Raw genomic sequence first — 14,516 nt, forward strand, 5'->3', positions numbered from 1 at the left:
CCTTTGGATTTTTTGCGAAAATTTCGACGATTCTGAAAAGTGCTGCGATTATTTCTTTGAGGTACCTTTCCGACGTAATTTTGCGAGAGGAATCGATTGAGCGCAGTCCCAATACGCTGCGAACAACGCATCAAAAGTTACAGCCGAAAAACGGAAGATTTTCATCGTCATTTCTCCGCTGTTGGTCCGACGATCTTTTTGATGTGTTTTTTGAGTTCCTGGGGGTCGAATTACTCTAGAAATGGTCATACGAATCGATTCCCAAGCGCGAAATTTTCGGCTCCCAAAATGAGCCAAAAAGTAAGGCTAACCCCTTTGGATTTTTTGCGAAAATTTCGACGATTCTGAAAAGTGCTGCGATTATTTCTTTGAGGTACTATTTCGACGTAATTTTGCGAGAGGAATCGATTGAGCGCAGTCCCAATACGCTGCGGACAACGCATCAAAAGTTACAGCCGAAAAACTGAAGATTTTCATCGTCATTTCTCTGCTGTTGGTCGGACGATCTTTTTGATGTGTTTTTTGAGTTCCTGGGGGTCGAATTACTCTAGACATAGTCATACGAATCGATTCCCAAGCGAGAAATTTTCGGCTCCCAAAATGAGCCAAAAAGTAAGGCTAACCCCTTTGGATTTTTTGCGAAAATTTCGACGATTCTGAAAAGTGCTGCGATTATTTCTTTGAGGTACCTTTCCGACGTAATTTTGCGAGAGGAATCGATTGAGCGCAGTCCCAATACGCTGCGAACAACGCATCAAAAGTTACAGCCGAAAAACGGAAGATTTTCATCGTCATTTCTCCGCTGTTGGTCCGACGATCTTTTTGATGTGTTTTTTGAGTTCCTGGGGGTCGAATTACTCTAGAAATGGTCATACGAATCGATTCCCAAGCGCGAAATTTTCGGCTCCCAAAATGAGCCAAAAAGTAAGGCTAACCCCTTTGGATTTTTTGCGAAAATTTCGACGATTCTGAAAAGTGCTGCGATTATTTCTTTGGGGTACCTTTTCGACGTAATTTTGCGAGAGGAATCGATTGAGCGCAGTTCCAATACGCTGCGAACAACGCATCAAAAGTTACAGCCGAAAAACGGAAGATTTTCATCGTCATTTCTCCGCTGTTGGTCAGACGATCTTTTTGATGTGTTTTTTGAGTTCCTGGGGGTCGAATTACTCTAGAAATGGTCATACGAATCGATTCCCGAACGAGAAATTTTCGGCTCCCAAAATGAGCCAAAAAGTAAGGCTAACCCCTTTGGATTTTTTGCGAAAATTTCGACGATTCTGAAAAGTGCTGCGATTAATTCTTTGAGGTACTATTCCGACGTAATTTCGCGAGAGGAATCGATTGAGCGCAGTCCCAATACGCTGCGAACAACGCATCACAAGTTACGGCCAAAAAACTGAAGATTTTCATCGTCATGTCTCTGCTGTTGGTCCGACGATCTGTTTTATATGTTTTTTGAGTTCCTGGGGGTCGAATTACTCTAGAAATGGTCATACGAATCGATTCCCGAACGAGAAATTTTCGGCTCCCAAAATGAGCCAAAAAGTATGGCTAACCCCTTTGGATTTTTTGCGAAAATTTCGACGATTCTGAAAAGTGCTGCGATTAATTCTTTGAGGTACCTTTCCGACGTAATTTTGCGAGAGGAATCGATTGAGCGCAGTCCCAATACGCTGCGAACAACGCATCAAAAGTTACAGCCGAAAAACTGAAAATTTCCATTGTCGTTTCTTTGTTGTTGGTCCTACGCTCTTTTTTACGTGTTTTCTGCGTTTTGGAGGGTCCAATTAGTTCAAAAAGGATCATACAAATCGATTTTTGGACGAAAAGTTTTTGATCATAAAAAAGTGGGGCCTTCTTTCCGATATTTTACTCTATTAGAGCTTCTGTTAACTACAAAATATTATTCATTTTTTATCAAGTATTCTCGGTTCAGGGATTGTGGGATCACCGAGAAAAGATTATAGGACAAGTAATTGGAAAAGTGAAACCAGATTTCATAATAGGGCGATTAATGATACGACGAAATCGATTATCTAAGTTTACTGTTATATTTGTACATAATATTTGATATATCATAATAACAAGAAAAATACTGAATCAAACAGATGCCATATTTGGTGTATCACATGCAGCGTATCATTTATGACGTGATTCACTGACTAACGAGTTCGTTTAAAAACTAATCATATCGAAAACCTATTTCAGATGATACAACTCATGCTCACGGCATTTAAAATAGGTGGCGTATATGCACAGCTAAGATAGGAATCATCACATAATTTTGTATCCTACTTCTTGGTCACCACCATCATGATGAATACAATAAACAAAACTTGAGACATGTAAACAAAAACGGTTACATATACGAGTAACTGCTGTCAACTCGTTGATGGGATAATGCAACAATTTCTTCGAAAATTAAACATACTGTCTGCGAGTTCATCACAATCGTTGTCAATTTCGCCGTGTGAGAATTACTTGATGGCATCAAGTGAATACAACTGAAACTTCACATATTATACACAACTAAATTTTTCGATATGATCGACACGTTAGAGGAATGAAGCACAAAATATATTTCCAACAGTATCTAAAGTGTTTAGAATAATTTGCACGCTCGACTGTGTCGCATATCGAAAAAAAAGATAAAAAAAAGACATGATAGAAAAAATCTATGCTTTCTTTATACGGCACATGTAACTCGTGATATTACGAGTCTACTTGTTCTTTATCAAGGTACTCTTTACACCTATTTATGTATATAATAATGTTTGTATGTTTAAACAATCAAGAAATAAACTAAATCGATAATAATAATAATAATAATAATGATAATGATAGCAATAATAATGAAAATAGTAAATTAGTCAACAAACAAATAATATTACTTCTGAAAAAGAAAACTTATTATGCATATAGCATGATGAAAAATACTAAGGAAACATCTTTGAGTGCCGGCTATCGTAGACAGAGATACAGTTACTACCGCCGTGTAACATTGTAGATTATTACTTATATTTAAAAAGAAATGAGCAATTATTAGAAGTTTAAAGTGAATTCCGATTAATTTGAATAAACATAACACATATTGTTGAGTTATTTTTGAGTAAGTTTAAATCCAAAGAACCCATTATGGGAGAAGGGCGAAAACAAGATGAAAAAAATAAATCGAGAAATGGCATAACGTTACATCAATTACATGTGTACAAACGAAAATAATAATCATAAATCATAATCATTATCAGGAAGACAAATACCACGAAATATATGTAATTCTTCTTCGCCGTCTTATTGTTTATTTAGTGTTTTCCTTTCTTTTTCTCATTTTCGTATTTATGCAATGTGCAATAATATAGTAGACTCTCGCATAAAGAGGTATATCGTCGTTAAATTTAGATGAAATTTTTTACAAAATAACACATAAATAACTAAATGAAATCATATTCTAGAATAAATATCTATCACAAAAGGCTCGTTTACTGTATGGCTCTTGTGGTTGATAACGCGTATATTTTCGTAATCTATAATAGCCATAAATTGCTAAAAATTACGAAATCTGCGGGTATTGCGTTGAAGGGTAGCTACAATAAGTTTCTAAAAAAATATTCGAAAAGCAGAAATAGCTTGAAGAGGCTGAGAATGAAAAATTCTAATTTTCTACACGTACATAATTTTAGAATTTTTTTGTTTAGGCGCTTCAGGCTTCACTTTCATTATCAGACTTACCAGGTATTAGACTTCCTGACGAAGTTTTTAATAGTTTTTCTTTCTTTCTTTCTTTCTTTCTTACTTTTTTTTTACACATACAAAAATATCTTATTCTCAGGCTTCTATTTATCTTACGCACATATCATAATGCTAACTTTTGCCTTGAATAGTTATTCGAAATTTGAAGGTACTGTTTTCATCATACCCGCAGACCCGTAATTTATTGTACGTACAATAATACACAGTGATACAATCAATATCCATCGCCTTTAACTCTTAATATGTACAAATTATAAGTTCACCGATACACACGGTTTTTTCATGATTGTTTTCTTTCTTCCTTTAAACGTACACACCTGCACATATCGCAAAGCTTTTTGTACAGGCCAATTATATCATATCTCACCGGTGCGCCGAAAAACTCGATTATAAGTATAATTACTTGCGTATAAAATACATCCATGCATCGATTCGAGCAATCATCGAAAGGGTTTATCCTCGATAATAATAGCTTAATTGAATCACACGTCTTAATATTAAAACTTCAACAATACTTGACTTGTTTTAAGTGGTATTTGTTTGTAATGCTGCCATGTTTGAGTGTGTGTGTTTGTGTTTATGTTTGCGTGTGTCTGTCTATGTGTTTGTTGTGTGCTGCCTGCTTCTATCCTGCCTGTTTGTGTGTATCTGTTACTATAAAATTTTCTCTATACTAAGAAAACTATCTGCAAGGAATCACTATCATTAATATTGTTCTGATTCGTTGCAGGAGTTTCAAAAATACTATGCGTTATTCATTATTATTTCTCTCTTCCTCATCGTTTCCTTAATCTTAAAAGTTTTCTCTTTTCTTCATCCATCGCCAACGTTACACAATTGTTAATCCAATGTTTATTCTTCCGTTTTCGTCTCATTCGCAATTCCAACCGTACGGCTTTATGTTCACAGAACTTGCATCATCCGCTACTGATTCTGACTGCCCCTCTTCTAGCCGTTCGTGATTTGTGTAACCCAAAAGAGGATCCGAGCCGCAAATGTTTTCCACCTCCTCGTTATTCGTAGAGGTAGTAACGATTTCCTCTGAAAACAAAACGTTGAAAATTATAAGATTACACGTTTTTAGCCGTTACGTAATTAAAAAACTCATAAACATTGAGCGAAACATATGCAATTCCTTCTGCGGCAGCCAATCACTAACCGGGAAGGCATAGTTGAAGCTGATCGCTGCTTGGATTAGTGCTGTCTCCCGTACCACTGTCTTTGCTGTGTTGGGAACTGGTGTCCAGGTAGAGATGAGTTTGAGCTTCGGTTAAGACTGGTGCAGAAGTAACTACTTGAAACTGTTGCGGAGCACTCTGATTAATACTGAGACGTCGTCGGGTTTGGTATATTATCACGACCCAAACGACCGAAGTACCTACGGCGCAGCAAACTACAGTAATGATAATTATCCCCAACATATCATCTTCGTTGACCATTGAACCCGAAACTGAAACAGGAAATTAAAGTTAAAAAAATAAACCAATAAGAATATCGCCGGTCCATCATTAACGTCATGCTCCTAGTTTTCCAACGGATAATATTCACCTGGGTTTATGGTAAGATGCGACGTGCCGACGGCTGTACCGAACGAATTATTCATTTGACATTCGTAACTACCAGCGTCGCTAGGAATAGTATCAACGATAATAAGAAGCTGATCTTCGGCAGTAAAAAAGTGACGTTCGGTGGTCTGCAGTGGGCTGCCATTTTTTCGCCACAATAATTTTGGCCGAGGATATCCGCTCGCCATACACTCCAGTACGATGGATTCACCGACAATTATTTCCTTATTTTCCATGGGTTTGACAAACGACGGTGTTTCTGGTGTGAGAAAAGTAAGGATTTTTCTTAAATGTTTACAATTCTCGTTCTCTTTTTCAATATCAAACAGACAATTACTTACCACTTATGGTAAGACTAGCGTTCGCTACGATAGTACCAGCCAAGTTTTGCGCCGTACAAGAATAGACACCAGTGTCGGCGACTTTGAAGTCTACTATGAACAACTCGTCGTCCGACGGCATCATGTACATCCGCCTTTCTCTAGCAGCCGGAAAATCGTTCCCGCCATCTTTCTGCCAAGCTATCTGTGGGGTCGGTTGACCTTTCGCCGCGCAAACCAACTTGGCAGTCCGACCTGCCGGGACTTGCATATCTTGCGGATTTTTCGTAAATGACGGATACACTGTGCGGGCAAAAATTTTACACAACATGTAATAAGGCTATGATCAGAGCCGAAGAAAGAGAAATCAGTGAATAACACTCACCAAGGACGCTTATTTTGGCCTTAGCTGAGTACGTTGTCCCGTAATCATTGCTGACCATACATTGATACCTTCCCGCATCCGCATGAGTTAAATTTGTCAGATACAAGCTTGACAAAGCTTCCGTTATCCCACGCTCCAGAGACTCAGTGTCGACTTTGATATCGAAATTTTTCAACTCGGCGTTGTCGTGCTTCCATGTAAATCGGAGCGGAGTGTTCGCAGTGCTCGTAGCACGGCAGTACAACGTCACGTTATCTCCTTTTATACTCATTTGAGTTTTTGGTTCGCCGATGATCAGTGGCTTCGGATGCTCGTCTAAAAAATTTCCGTTGTTACGTGTGTAAATTTTTGTAGACAAGTTCGCTGTTTTATTTATCTTAATTCGTTTTTTTACACCTACCGCAAGTAAAATTTGTGCGATGAAGTTCAGTCAACAGTGTTCCCTTCAACGCGCTGGGATACCCGCAACGAACTCTTGCCTCGCTGTACTTATGGCTGCGTAACCAAATGCTCAGCCACTGGAGTCCGCAGTCGCAAAGTAGAGTGTCTGTAATGAATTTTTTTATCCATAAGTCGAAACCGAAACTTGGAAAGTCGGAAGGAAAAGAAAAGTATTATTATGAAATTGCTAACCGGACTTCATTCTTAATCTAGACAAATTCGGCATAGAAATAAGCGCGTTCTCCGCAATGCTTGTTATGTTATTCCCGTTTAGATCCAACTCTGTGAGTCTCATCAAACCGACAAAAGAGTTCTTGTTTATAGATTTGATGCGATTTGAGGCGAGTCCCAGTTTCTCCAAATTTATCAATGGCGCAAAAGCCCCATTAATGTCTTCCACCATGTAAGATATCTTGTTTTCGTTAAGCTCGCTGCGAACAGAAAATGAAAACAAGTAAATAGTAGCGAAGTAAACCGCTTTTCACCACAGTCGTGAAAAACTTTGCGATCGATATAACTGCTTACAGTATCCTCAAGTTTGGTGTATTGTTGAAAGCACCATCCGCGATGAATGTGATTTTATTATGATCCAATTTCAGTTGTTCGAGTTTTCCCAAGTACTGAAAGGTTCCTTGATCAATCGATACCAGTTCGTTGTGCGACAAGTCACTGAAAATGGCAAATTAGGCACTTATTCCAAAATAGTATATTCATATACGTATAATTTCTGTTCAGCAACGCGGAACAATATCCGGAAATTATAGCTAAATTGAAGAACTTTACTGTGTGATTTTTATTTCGGAATATAGAAAAATGTAAACACTAACAGCTCGGTGATGTTCTGGCAACATTCCCATGCCTGAGATTTAATCGCTTCGATTTTATTGTGCGAAATGGTGAGCATGTGGAGCTTCGAGAGTCCAAACAATCCACCGTTCATTACAACTGTCAACAAGTTGTGATCGAGTTGTAATACAGACAAATTGTTCAGACTGACGATCGCGCCTGTGTCCAAAGACCTAATTCTATTCCTTTTCAATTTCAGCTGCTCCAAACTGGTCAAATTCTTAAAACTCAATCCCTGGATTTGTTCCAACTCATTCCTATTCAATTCCCTGAAAATGAAGAGAAAATCATTTTATCATCTGTGAAAATATAACGACGAAAAATGCTTAAAACAAAAGACAAAAAATACTTACAAGATTCTCAGCTCAGCAAGGTTTGTAAACAAATCTTTTAGATGGGTCAGGCGATTTTTATTTAATCGTAATTCCTTCAGAGATGTAAGATTGTCCAAACTCCCATTTTCTATTACTCGAATTTTGTTTGAGTTTAAATTCCTGAAAAATAAGTAGGTAAAGCAAAATTCAATGCATCGTTAATCTACAACAAAAAATTACTGAATATGTTCTAAATTATAAAAAAATACTTACAAGTATGTGAGGGAATTTGGAGCCAGGAAAGACTCTCTCTGGAGAACAGGTATGTGATTGCTGCTGAGGTCCAAGAACTGAAGTCTCGGTAAGTTTACTAAAATCTGTCCGTCTATAGACTGAACCAGATTGTGCGTCCTGTGATAAAAAGTTGATAATTGAATTTGATTCAGAAAATACAAATCTTAAGATTGGTTTACATTCGACACTTATCGCTCGATGTTTCATCTAGCATTCAAGACACGCAGCTTCGTCAGCTACCTTAACATTCATTTTGCCCAAATGTAACACAAAATTTTGGAAGCGATAAGTGTCAAACAAACATTCGCTACGGGTGAAAAAATTTACTTACATCGAAAGATGGGTCAGATTTTTGAGCGAATACAGATTGGGCAAGGTTCTCAATTGATTTTTGTTAATCTTCAACGCTCTTAATTGAGTCAAGCTATTCAGTGCTTCGCTCACATCGTCACTTAATCGATTTTCACTTACATCTCTGAAATAGTAGCAGAAATTAGATGAATTTGGTGAAAATTTGATGAAGCTGAAGCTAGCAGCTAGAGTTAACGGCCAAATATGTTAAACTTTTTGGAAATAGCAAAAAGCAGTTCAGTTTTATACTCATAATTGTATAACAGTATTGAAGATTCAAGTTTCTTCACAAAATTTTGATTTTCAGACTTCAATACCTTATTCGAAATGAACATTAGAACGTTCGGCTGCGAATTCTGGCTGCTAGCTTCGGCCTTGTGGCGATTTCATGATAAATTGATTAATTTGGTAAAATGATGATTATTAATAATATTATTATTATTATTATTAATTTAATTACTACTCACAAAACCCTGAGCTTGGTAAGATGAACCAGAGCGTTAGATTCCAGTCTTGAAAAGTTATTTTTCTTCAATTCTCTGCAAGTATTGAAATGTTCTTCTTAAATAATAATTCCATGATATGAAGTCATCGCAATAAATTAAAGAGAAAAGTACATAAAGAAGAAATCTGTTTACATTGCGCAACAGAGTAAAATGATTTGCAGTGTGATAAAAATAAGGTAACATGAGAGTCTTGGTAATTAATTTGACATTGCTAATAATGATTCTGCTTTTTATTGTCGAGGAAAAAAAATTTGCACAATTCTTAATGCCGGGGATGTCCCACAGCTGATTAAACACGCCTCAACGTCACGTAAGTATTGATTAAGAGAATCGTTATGAAAATATTTCATCATTTGGCGTTAATTCCGAGAGATAATATTAAAAACACATGTATGTATATAAGGAAAAATGTTTTCTGGTAAAATTAAGTATGCCTGCTTGTTCGATTTATATTTCTGTCGACGAGCGGCAACAGTTTAGCGTCACGGCGAAAGGAAATACCACTTTGAAATCTATTTTTTTATAAAGATATTCATACAAAGGCTAGAGTATAATAACAAATTAAAATTTTTTAAACACTTTGCAGTTTTTACAGTAGCTTCAATAGTTTAATCTTCAATTAAATAATTGAAAACACATTGCAAAAATATTTACAACGAATATTTGGGGGTCAATTACTATCGCGAATAACTCAGTTAGTTTCCCCCCTCTTTTCCGTTAACAACAATAATCGCAACACACCGCCTCGAATTTCAGCTGACAGAGAATAACGACCATTTGATAACTGTGTTCTTGCACAGATTACAGCTCAGAACAATGGTAGATACAAAACAGCTCTATCTGGCTTTTACAATATCATTTCGCAAAGCGTATAAAAAAAATTTTGAACAAAAGGAATAAAATTATTCAAAATTTATTTATATATAGTCTGTGTTTCCAACGACAATTGGCGTCGGGGAAAATTATTTTCGACGTTCATAATACACATCCGTATATCCGCATCATCCAGGTTAAATAAGTGACAAGTTTACTTTTGAAATATCAAATGTCAGTTGTTTAATTGACCTGTTTGTAAGGTTTCTCAATCCATATAGTATGCCGCCGTACCTATGATAGTGCTTAATCAGAGATCTCTGTAATCTATACAAGTGCTTTTATCAACTATTGGACAGCTTCTATCAGAAATATACGAGTCGAATTATATAGATAAAACTTTTGTCATCACAAATAAGCTAACTGAATATCAATCGGACGGTCTATTCATGGTTCCTTCATAATTCCTGATCCTCCGAACCGTGATGTTCGAACCCCGGAAGCAAATAATCATATCCTCTTATCGTCATTTAAGAATAATAAAAACATTTCTTCTGTGTTGCCGATGAGAAACTTTAGTTTCTCTTATGTATGTACGAATACACGTACAAGACAATACAGATTACTGCACAACGATGCACAGGAGCGACCCTACTTTGACCAAACCGTAAGAGGATTCAATCAATCTGTCCACTTACAGAGAACGACCCCTCGTTCTGTCTGGAGTAATATAATAATATCCAGTTTAATTCCTGATAGTTCAATTTAAACCCACGGTCAGATAGACGCTGGTACATACAGTTCCAGAGTTATAGGGGCTATTATAGGGGAAAAAACGATAAGGAACATAATCGCCTAGCTGCTGGAAAACAATAACAAACAGCAAATAAAGAAAAGAGTTTCTTTATTTACTGTTATTAATCCTCTTTCGTTCGACTCGAACAATCACTTACAGATCCTCGATCCATGGTGGTAGGTCGCTGGGTGCATCGATGAGCTGCAGCCCGTTGCAGTTAACAACGTTTCCTAGACAGTTACATTCTCTTGGGCACTGCAAGTCCAATTTGTTCAATATACCTGAGTCCTGCATAGGTTTGGCGCGAGTGTCATCAGCACACAATAACAGGACTAGCTGGCTGATAAAAATTACGTATCTTCTTCTCTTCCATCTTCGAGCCGAGCTCACCTCGCTCGATTCTGACATGATAAGACGTCTTCGACTTCGTCTTCGTCTTCGGTTTCGTCGATATGTCCGGGCGTCTCTCTATCTCTCTTGCGCTCTCGGCGACTTCGTTGTGTCGGTTACACAATGAATAGAAAATACTACTTGCTAACCGCCGGACGTATTGCTGTACGTACTACTAGGACCGTAGGCGATACCCCATAGCGATAAGCGGCGGCTGCTGCTTCTGCTTCTGCTTCTGGTGCTGCGAGGCGGCCGTCGATTCAGCAGCATAATATCATCGGAATATCGCGAACGATAATGGCAATATGCGAGCAACTGAAACAACGTGTTAACAGCCACTACGCGGTGCTGCTGGTTTATTGATTCGCAGCAACAAACATTCCTCGCAATCACCACCACAACAATAACGGAGAAGACGACGACCCACGCACTATCATCGCCACCATAGCGACGCCCGTATTTTGAGCTCTACTAACGGACGACTACCGTCGACGCTGATGCTGATGCTGCCCTTTACTCATCCTTTGCTCAGGCACTGGTTAGTACCTCTCCGACCCGCCAACGATAAGTCGCGAGCCGCGGCGCTGCCGTCGAGTGAGTCCACTGCGCATGCGCAGAAAGCGACACTTTTGGTGGCCCTGGACTCTCAGGTGCGGGTCGAATTGTAGAGCATAGACGTAACCGTGGGAGTTGAAATTTTTTACCTCTCAACACTATTCCACGCAAGTTGTACACTAGGAATTATGGAGATTAAAGTTCGAGCGATGATTATTCGTCTTGACCACTACTACAATCTAGAAGTGCAAAAGGTATTGATTTTCAACTGTTTCAGTTAAGAAATTGATACGCGTTTGTTTTTTTGATCAAAGTCCCATCCAATAATTTCAATTCGACAATATATTGTTGATATTATTATTGTTATTTCTTGGTGCATACGTTCTTTTCTTTCGCTTATCAATTTTGTTTTAACTTAGAGAAAGAATCGCAGCGGTTGGATCCGTAGCTTTTAGTTTACATCGTGTACCGCGGAACAAGCGAAGATCGAAATAACGTTACGGCAAAGTTGACGTTGAATGCGCCATTGCAGGCGGGCTTTGGGCACCGCTGCGTGACAAAACAAGGGTGGGGGTAGGAGATTCACGCCTCACGGACAGCACACAGCTCTAAGCCAGGAACGACGAATGTATCCGCATCCAATAACCGCAGGCTGGCACCGCACACCTCTAGAGATAATATGATTATAGTTACAACTACCGATCCTGATAGCGTGCCACTTGACACTGGCCGGAATTGAAAGATACTTGGCGGCGGATACTTGACCGGCGATTAACAGACGCGAGAAATACTCAAAACGAGAGTAACGAATATCCGAATGAAAGCCAGTGGTAGATCAACCTCTTGGCGGTTGTGCGGACACCGTCCATGATCGTCGGCGACGACGTCCGAGTCTGAACTGCTCATGGACGGCCACTACCACCATCAGAACAGGTAGAAAACCCGGCCCGACTCACAATCAAAGGAGTAGGCGAACAGCGGGGGCTCTGCTCCACGCACACCGTGATGCTGGACGTGCGGGCTGCGGCTACCATACGTAGGTGGTAGGTGCCGCAACCATTCTCTATTATACTGAAATGGAAGTAGGCATTCACGGGCAAACCGGGCAAGGAATAAAGCCGCTGGACCCGGTGCGGATTCCCCTCCCTCCAGGATTTTATCGCCTCGGTGCACCAGCATCTTTTCTCGTGGGCGCAACAAAGAGGAAGACGGAAAGAAAGAAGGAGCGGAGCGCGTCTTGGAACATCGACTTATAAAGCGCTAAACCTTAAAACGCCTTTCCAGTCTACCCAGCACATCGAGACCGCGCGTCGAGCCAGAGTCGGATCGTTCGTCGAGGCCAAATCGAGGGGCCACCTTTTGTTGCCGTATAAAATATTACCATAGCTCTTGGAATTGATGTACATACTTGTTCTCTTCTTATTTGAACACATGTTTCTTCGAAATAAAAAAAGTTTAAACACAAAAAAGAGAATGGTAGTTGGAATGGAATTTACCCACAATTACAAATATTACAATTACAAAAATATGTACACAGATGTGTACAGTCTTGTCAAAAATAGTCACTTTTGAGTTCATCTCATGGTTCTACGTATTTTTACATTTAAATTTGAATAAGATGATTTTGTACAATCTACAAGAACGGCTCTACGATATGTGACCCATTACAGAGTCGCTACAAGATGTTTGCAGCATATTCAAGAAGACGGTGGCTATGTGAAGCACAAGATAGCCTTTTATGTGTTTCCTAATTGGCGAAATAATCTTGATGCACCAGTTCACATGCCCAAACCAATGTATACGTGGTATGGATGGAGAAATGTGCTCTTCTTGAGAGTCATAGATATATTCCATCCACTGATGAAAAAATCGAACGTATAAACGATGACTATTCATTCGTTCAGAATGCACTAAGTACGTGCGCTTTCATCTCTATTTTTGCAATATAATTTAGAAAAATATAGAAATACACAACCGGTTTAGCGGTGGTATTCTAATCGAAATTGTTACCGGTGCATTCGTAAGCTCCAAACTCCGTCGCTCAGTGTGTCCTTGTAACTCGGCTCTGAAAAAAACATACGACTATAAGCGGACCGCGTCTAATCCGTGGCTTACAAATGTACCCTCGTCGGACTCGACGGACAATGCACTGGCGTTGGTTTGTCAGTTCGCTATGCCCAAGCACCACATAACTCGCACCTGCGGCCTGCTATTATTATTATTTCCGCGAAACACAGATAAGGCTCTCTCGCATGCTTTGTATTAGAGTAGTATTACTGCAACACATTTCATTTGTGTAACAATAATAAAATATTCGTTTTACGTATTGCGTTCGTAAGAGATAATAACAGATATAACGTTAACATCCCACGAATTATGTTTATGATCAATTTATTAATAATTGACCGGTTTCTTTTTTTATCTATACTAAAAAAACGGTGTGCTAATATGAATTTGCACATTGCAACGATGCAAAGCATGCATTCACTGCTTCGCTGACTGAGCTGTTGTGAGTGTAATATAATATCAACGACTGTTTGAATGAAATCGAATACGCCCGTAACTTGTAGAGGCCCAAGTTACCCAAATTGAAATATAACGCGGGAAACACGGCTAGACTGGACAGTGCTGCAGTCTACCAGCATTGCCAGCCCCGAAGAAATTGGTTTAGATCCGTTTAGCCCGGAATCCGAAGAAAATCTGAAGACCTCTGACGAAATCTCAAGACTGTTGGCGAAATTCTAAAACTGGTTTGTGAAATCGAAACAGCAGACTGAAAATCTACCAATTGCGAGATTCCTGAGAAAATATGCACCAATTAGATAGCGTCTGCAATTTTCAAATGCACTTACTTGATAAGTTGGTGGTACCAAATATTAAAAATAAAAACATATTGCATAAGTAAAAGTTTCCAACATCTTTATGCTTAAAATTCAGATTGTAGGATATAAATAGAAAAAATAAAATATATCATGTATTACTGAGTTTGAAAAAGTTTCCGTTAAACATCACATTTGAAAATAAAAAATATGAAGAGTTACTGTGGCGCCATTTGAATAAGAAATCTGAGGAATTGTTTTGGCGCCATTTTCAAGAAATATTCGTCTAATAGGTTGGCAACGACGCAGTCTACGCGAAACATTGACAAAGAGGTTTCCTCGTGTGGTGGAGACTCGAGTGAATGCAC

General features: G+C 38.7%; 1 protein-coding gene across 2 annotated transcripts; it reads right to left on the reverse strand.

Annotated features, from left to right (window-relative positions):
- Nucleotides 1–3,111: 3,111 nt before the first annotated feature.
- LOC124411464 (leucine-rich repeats and immunoglobulin-like domains protein 3) lies at nt 3,112–11,575 on the reverse strand. 2 transcript variants are annotated; one of them, XM_046890572.1, is made up of 14 exons: nt 10,542–11,573; nt 8,737–8,808; nt 8,250–8,393; nt 7,898–8,035; nt 7,664–7,804; nt 7,292–7,579; nt 6,990–7,133; nt 6,657–6,895; nt 6,424–6,570; nt 6,024–6,338; nt 5,660–5,941; nt 5,302–5,577; nt 4,913–5,203; nt 3,112–4,794 (listed from the first exon to the last, which is right to left on the reverse strand). In XM_046890572.1, exons 1-14 carry the CDS (start codon nt 10,790–10,792, stop codon nt 4,625–4,627), a joined length of 2,898 nt encoding a protein of 965 aa, XP_046746528.1. In that variant the 5' UTR covers nt 10,793–11,573; the 3' UTR covers nt 3,112–4,624. The 2 variants fall into 2 exon arrangements, with proteins under 2 accessions (XP_046746528.1, XP_046746529.1); XM_046890573.1 differs by lacking the exon at nt 5,302–5,577 and having other exon boundaries at nt 10,542–11,575.
- Nucleotides 11,576–14,516: the final 2,941 nt, after the last annotated feature.

The sequence above is a fragment of the Diprion similis genome, chromosome 10, assembly GCF_021155765.1.
Source record: "Diprion similis isolate iyDipSimi1 chromosome 10, iyDipSimi1.1, whole genome shotgun sequence".
In the NCBI taxonomy this organism is placed as follows: domain Eukaryota; kingdom Metazoa; phylum Arthropoda; class Insecta; order Hymenoptera; family Diprionidae; genus Diprion; species Diprion similis.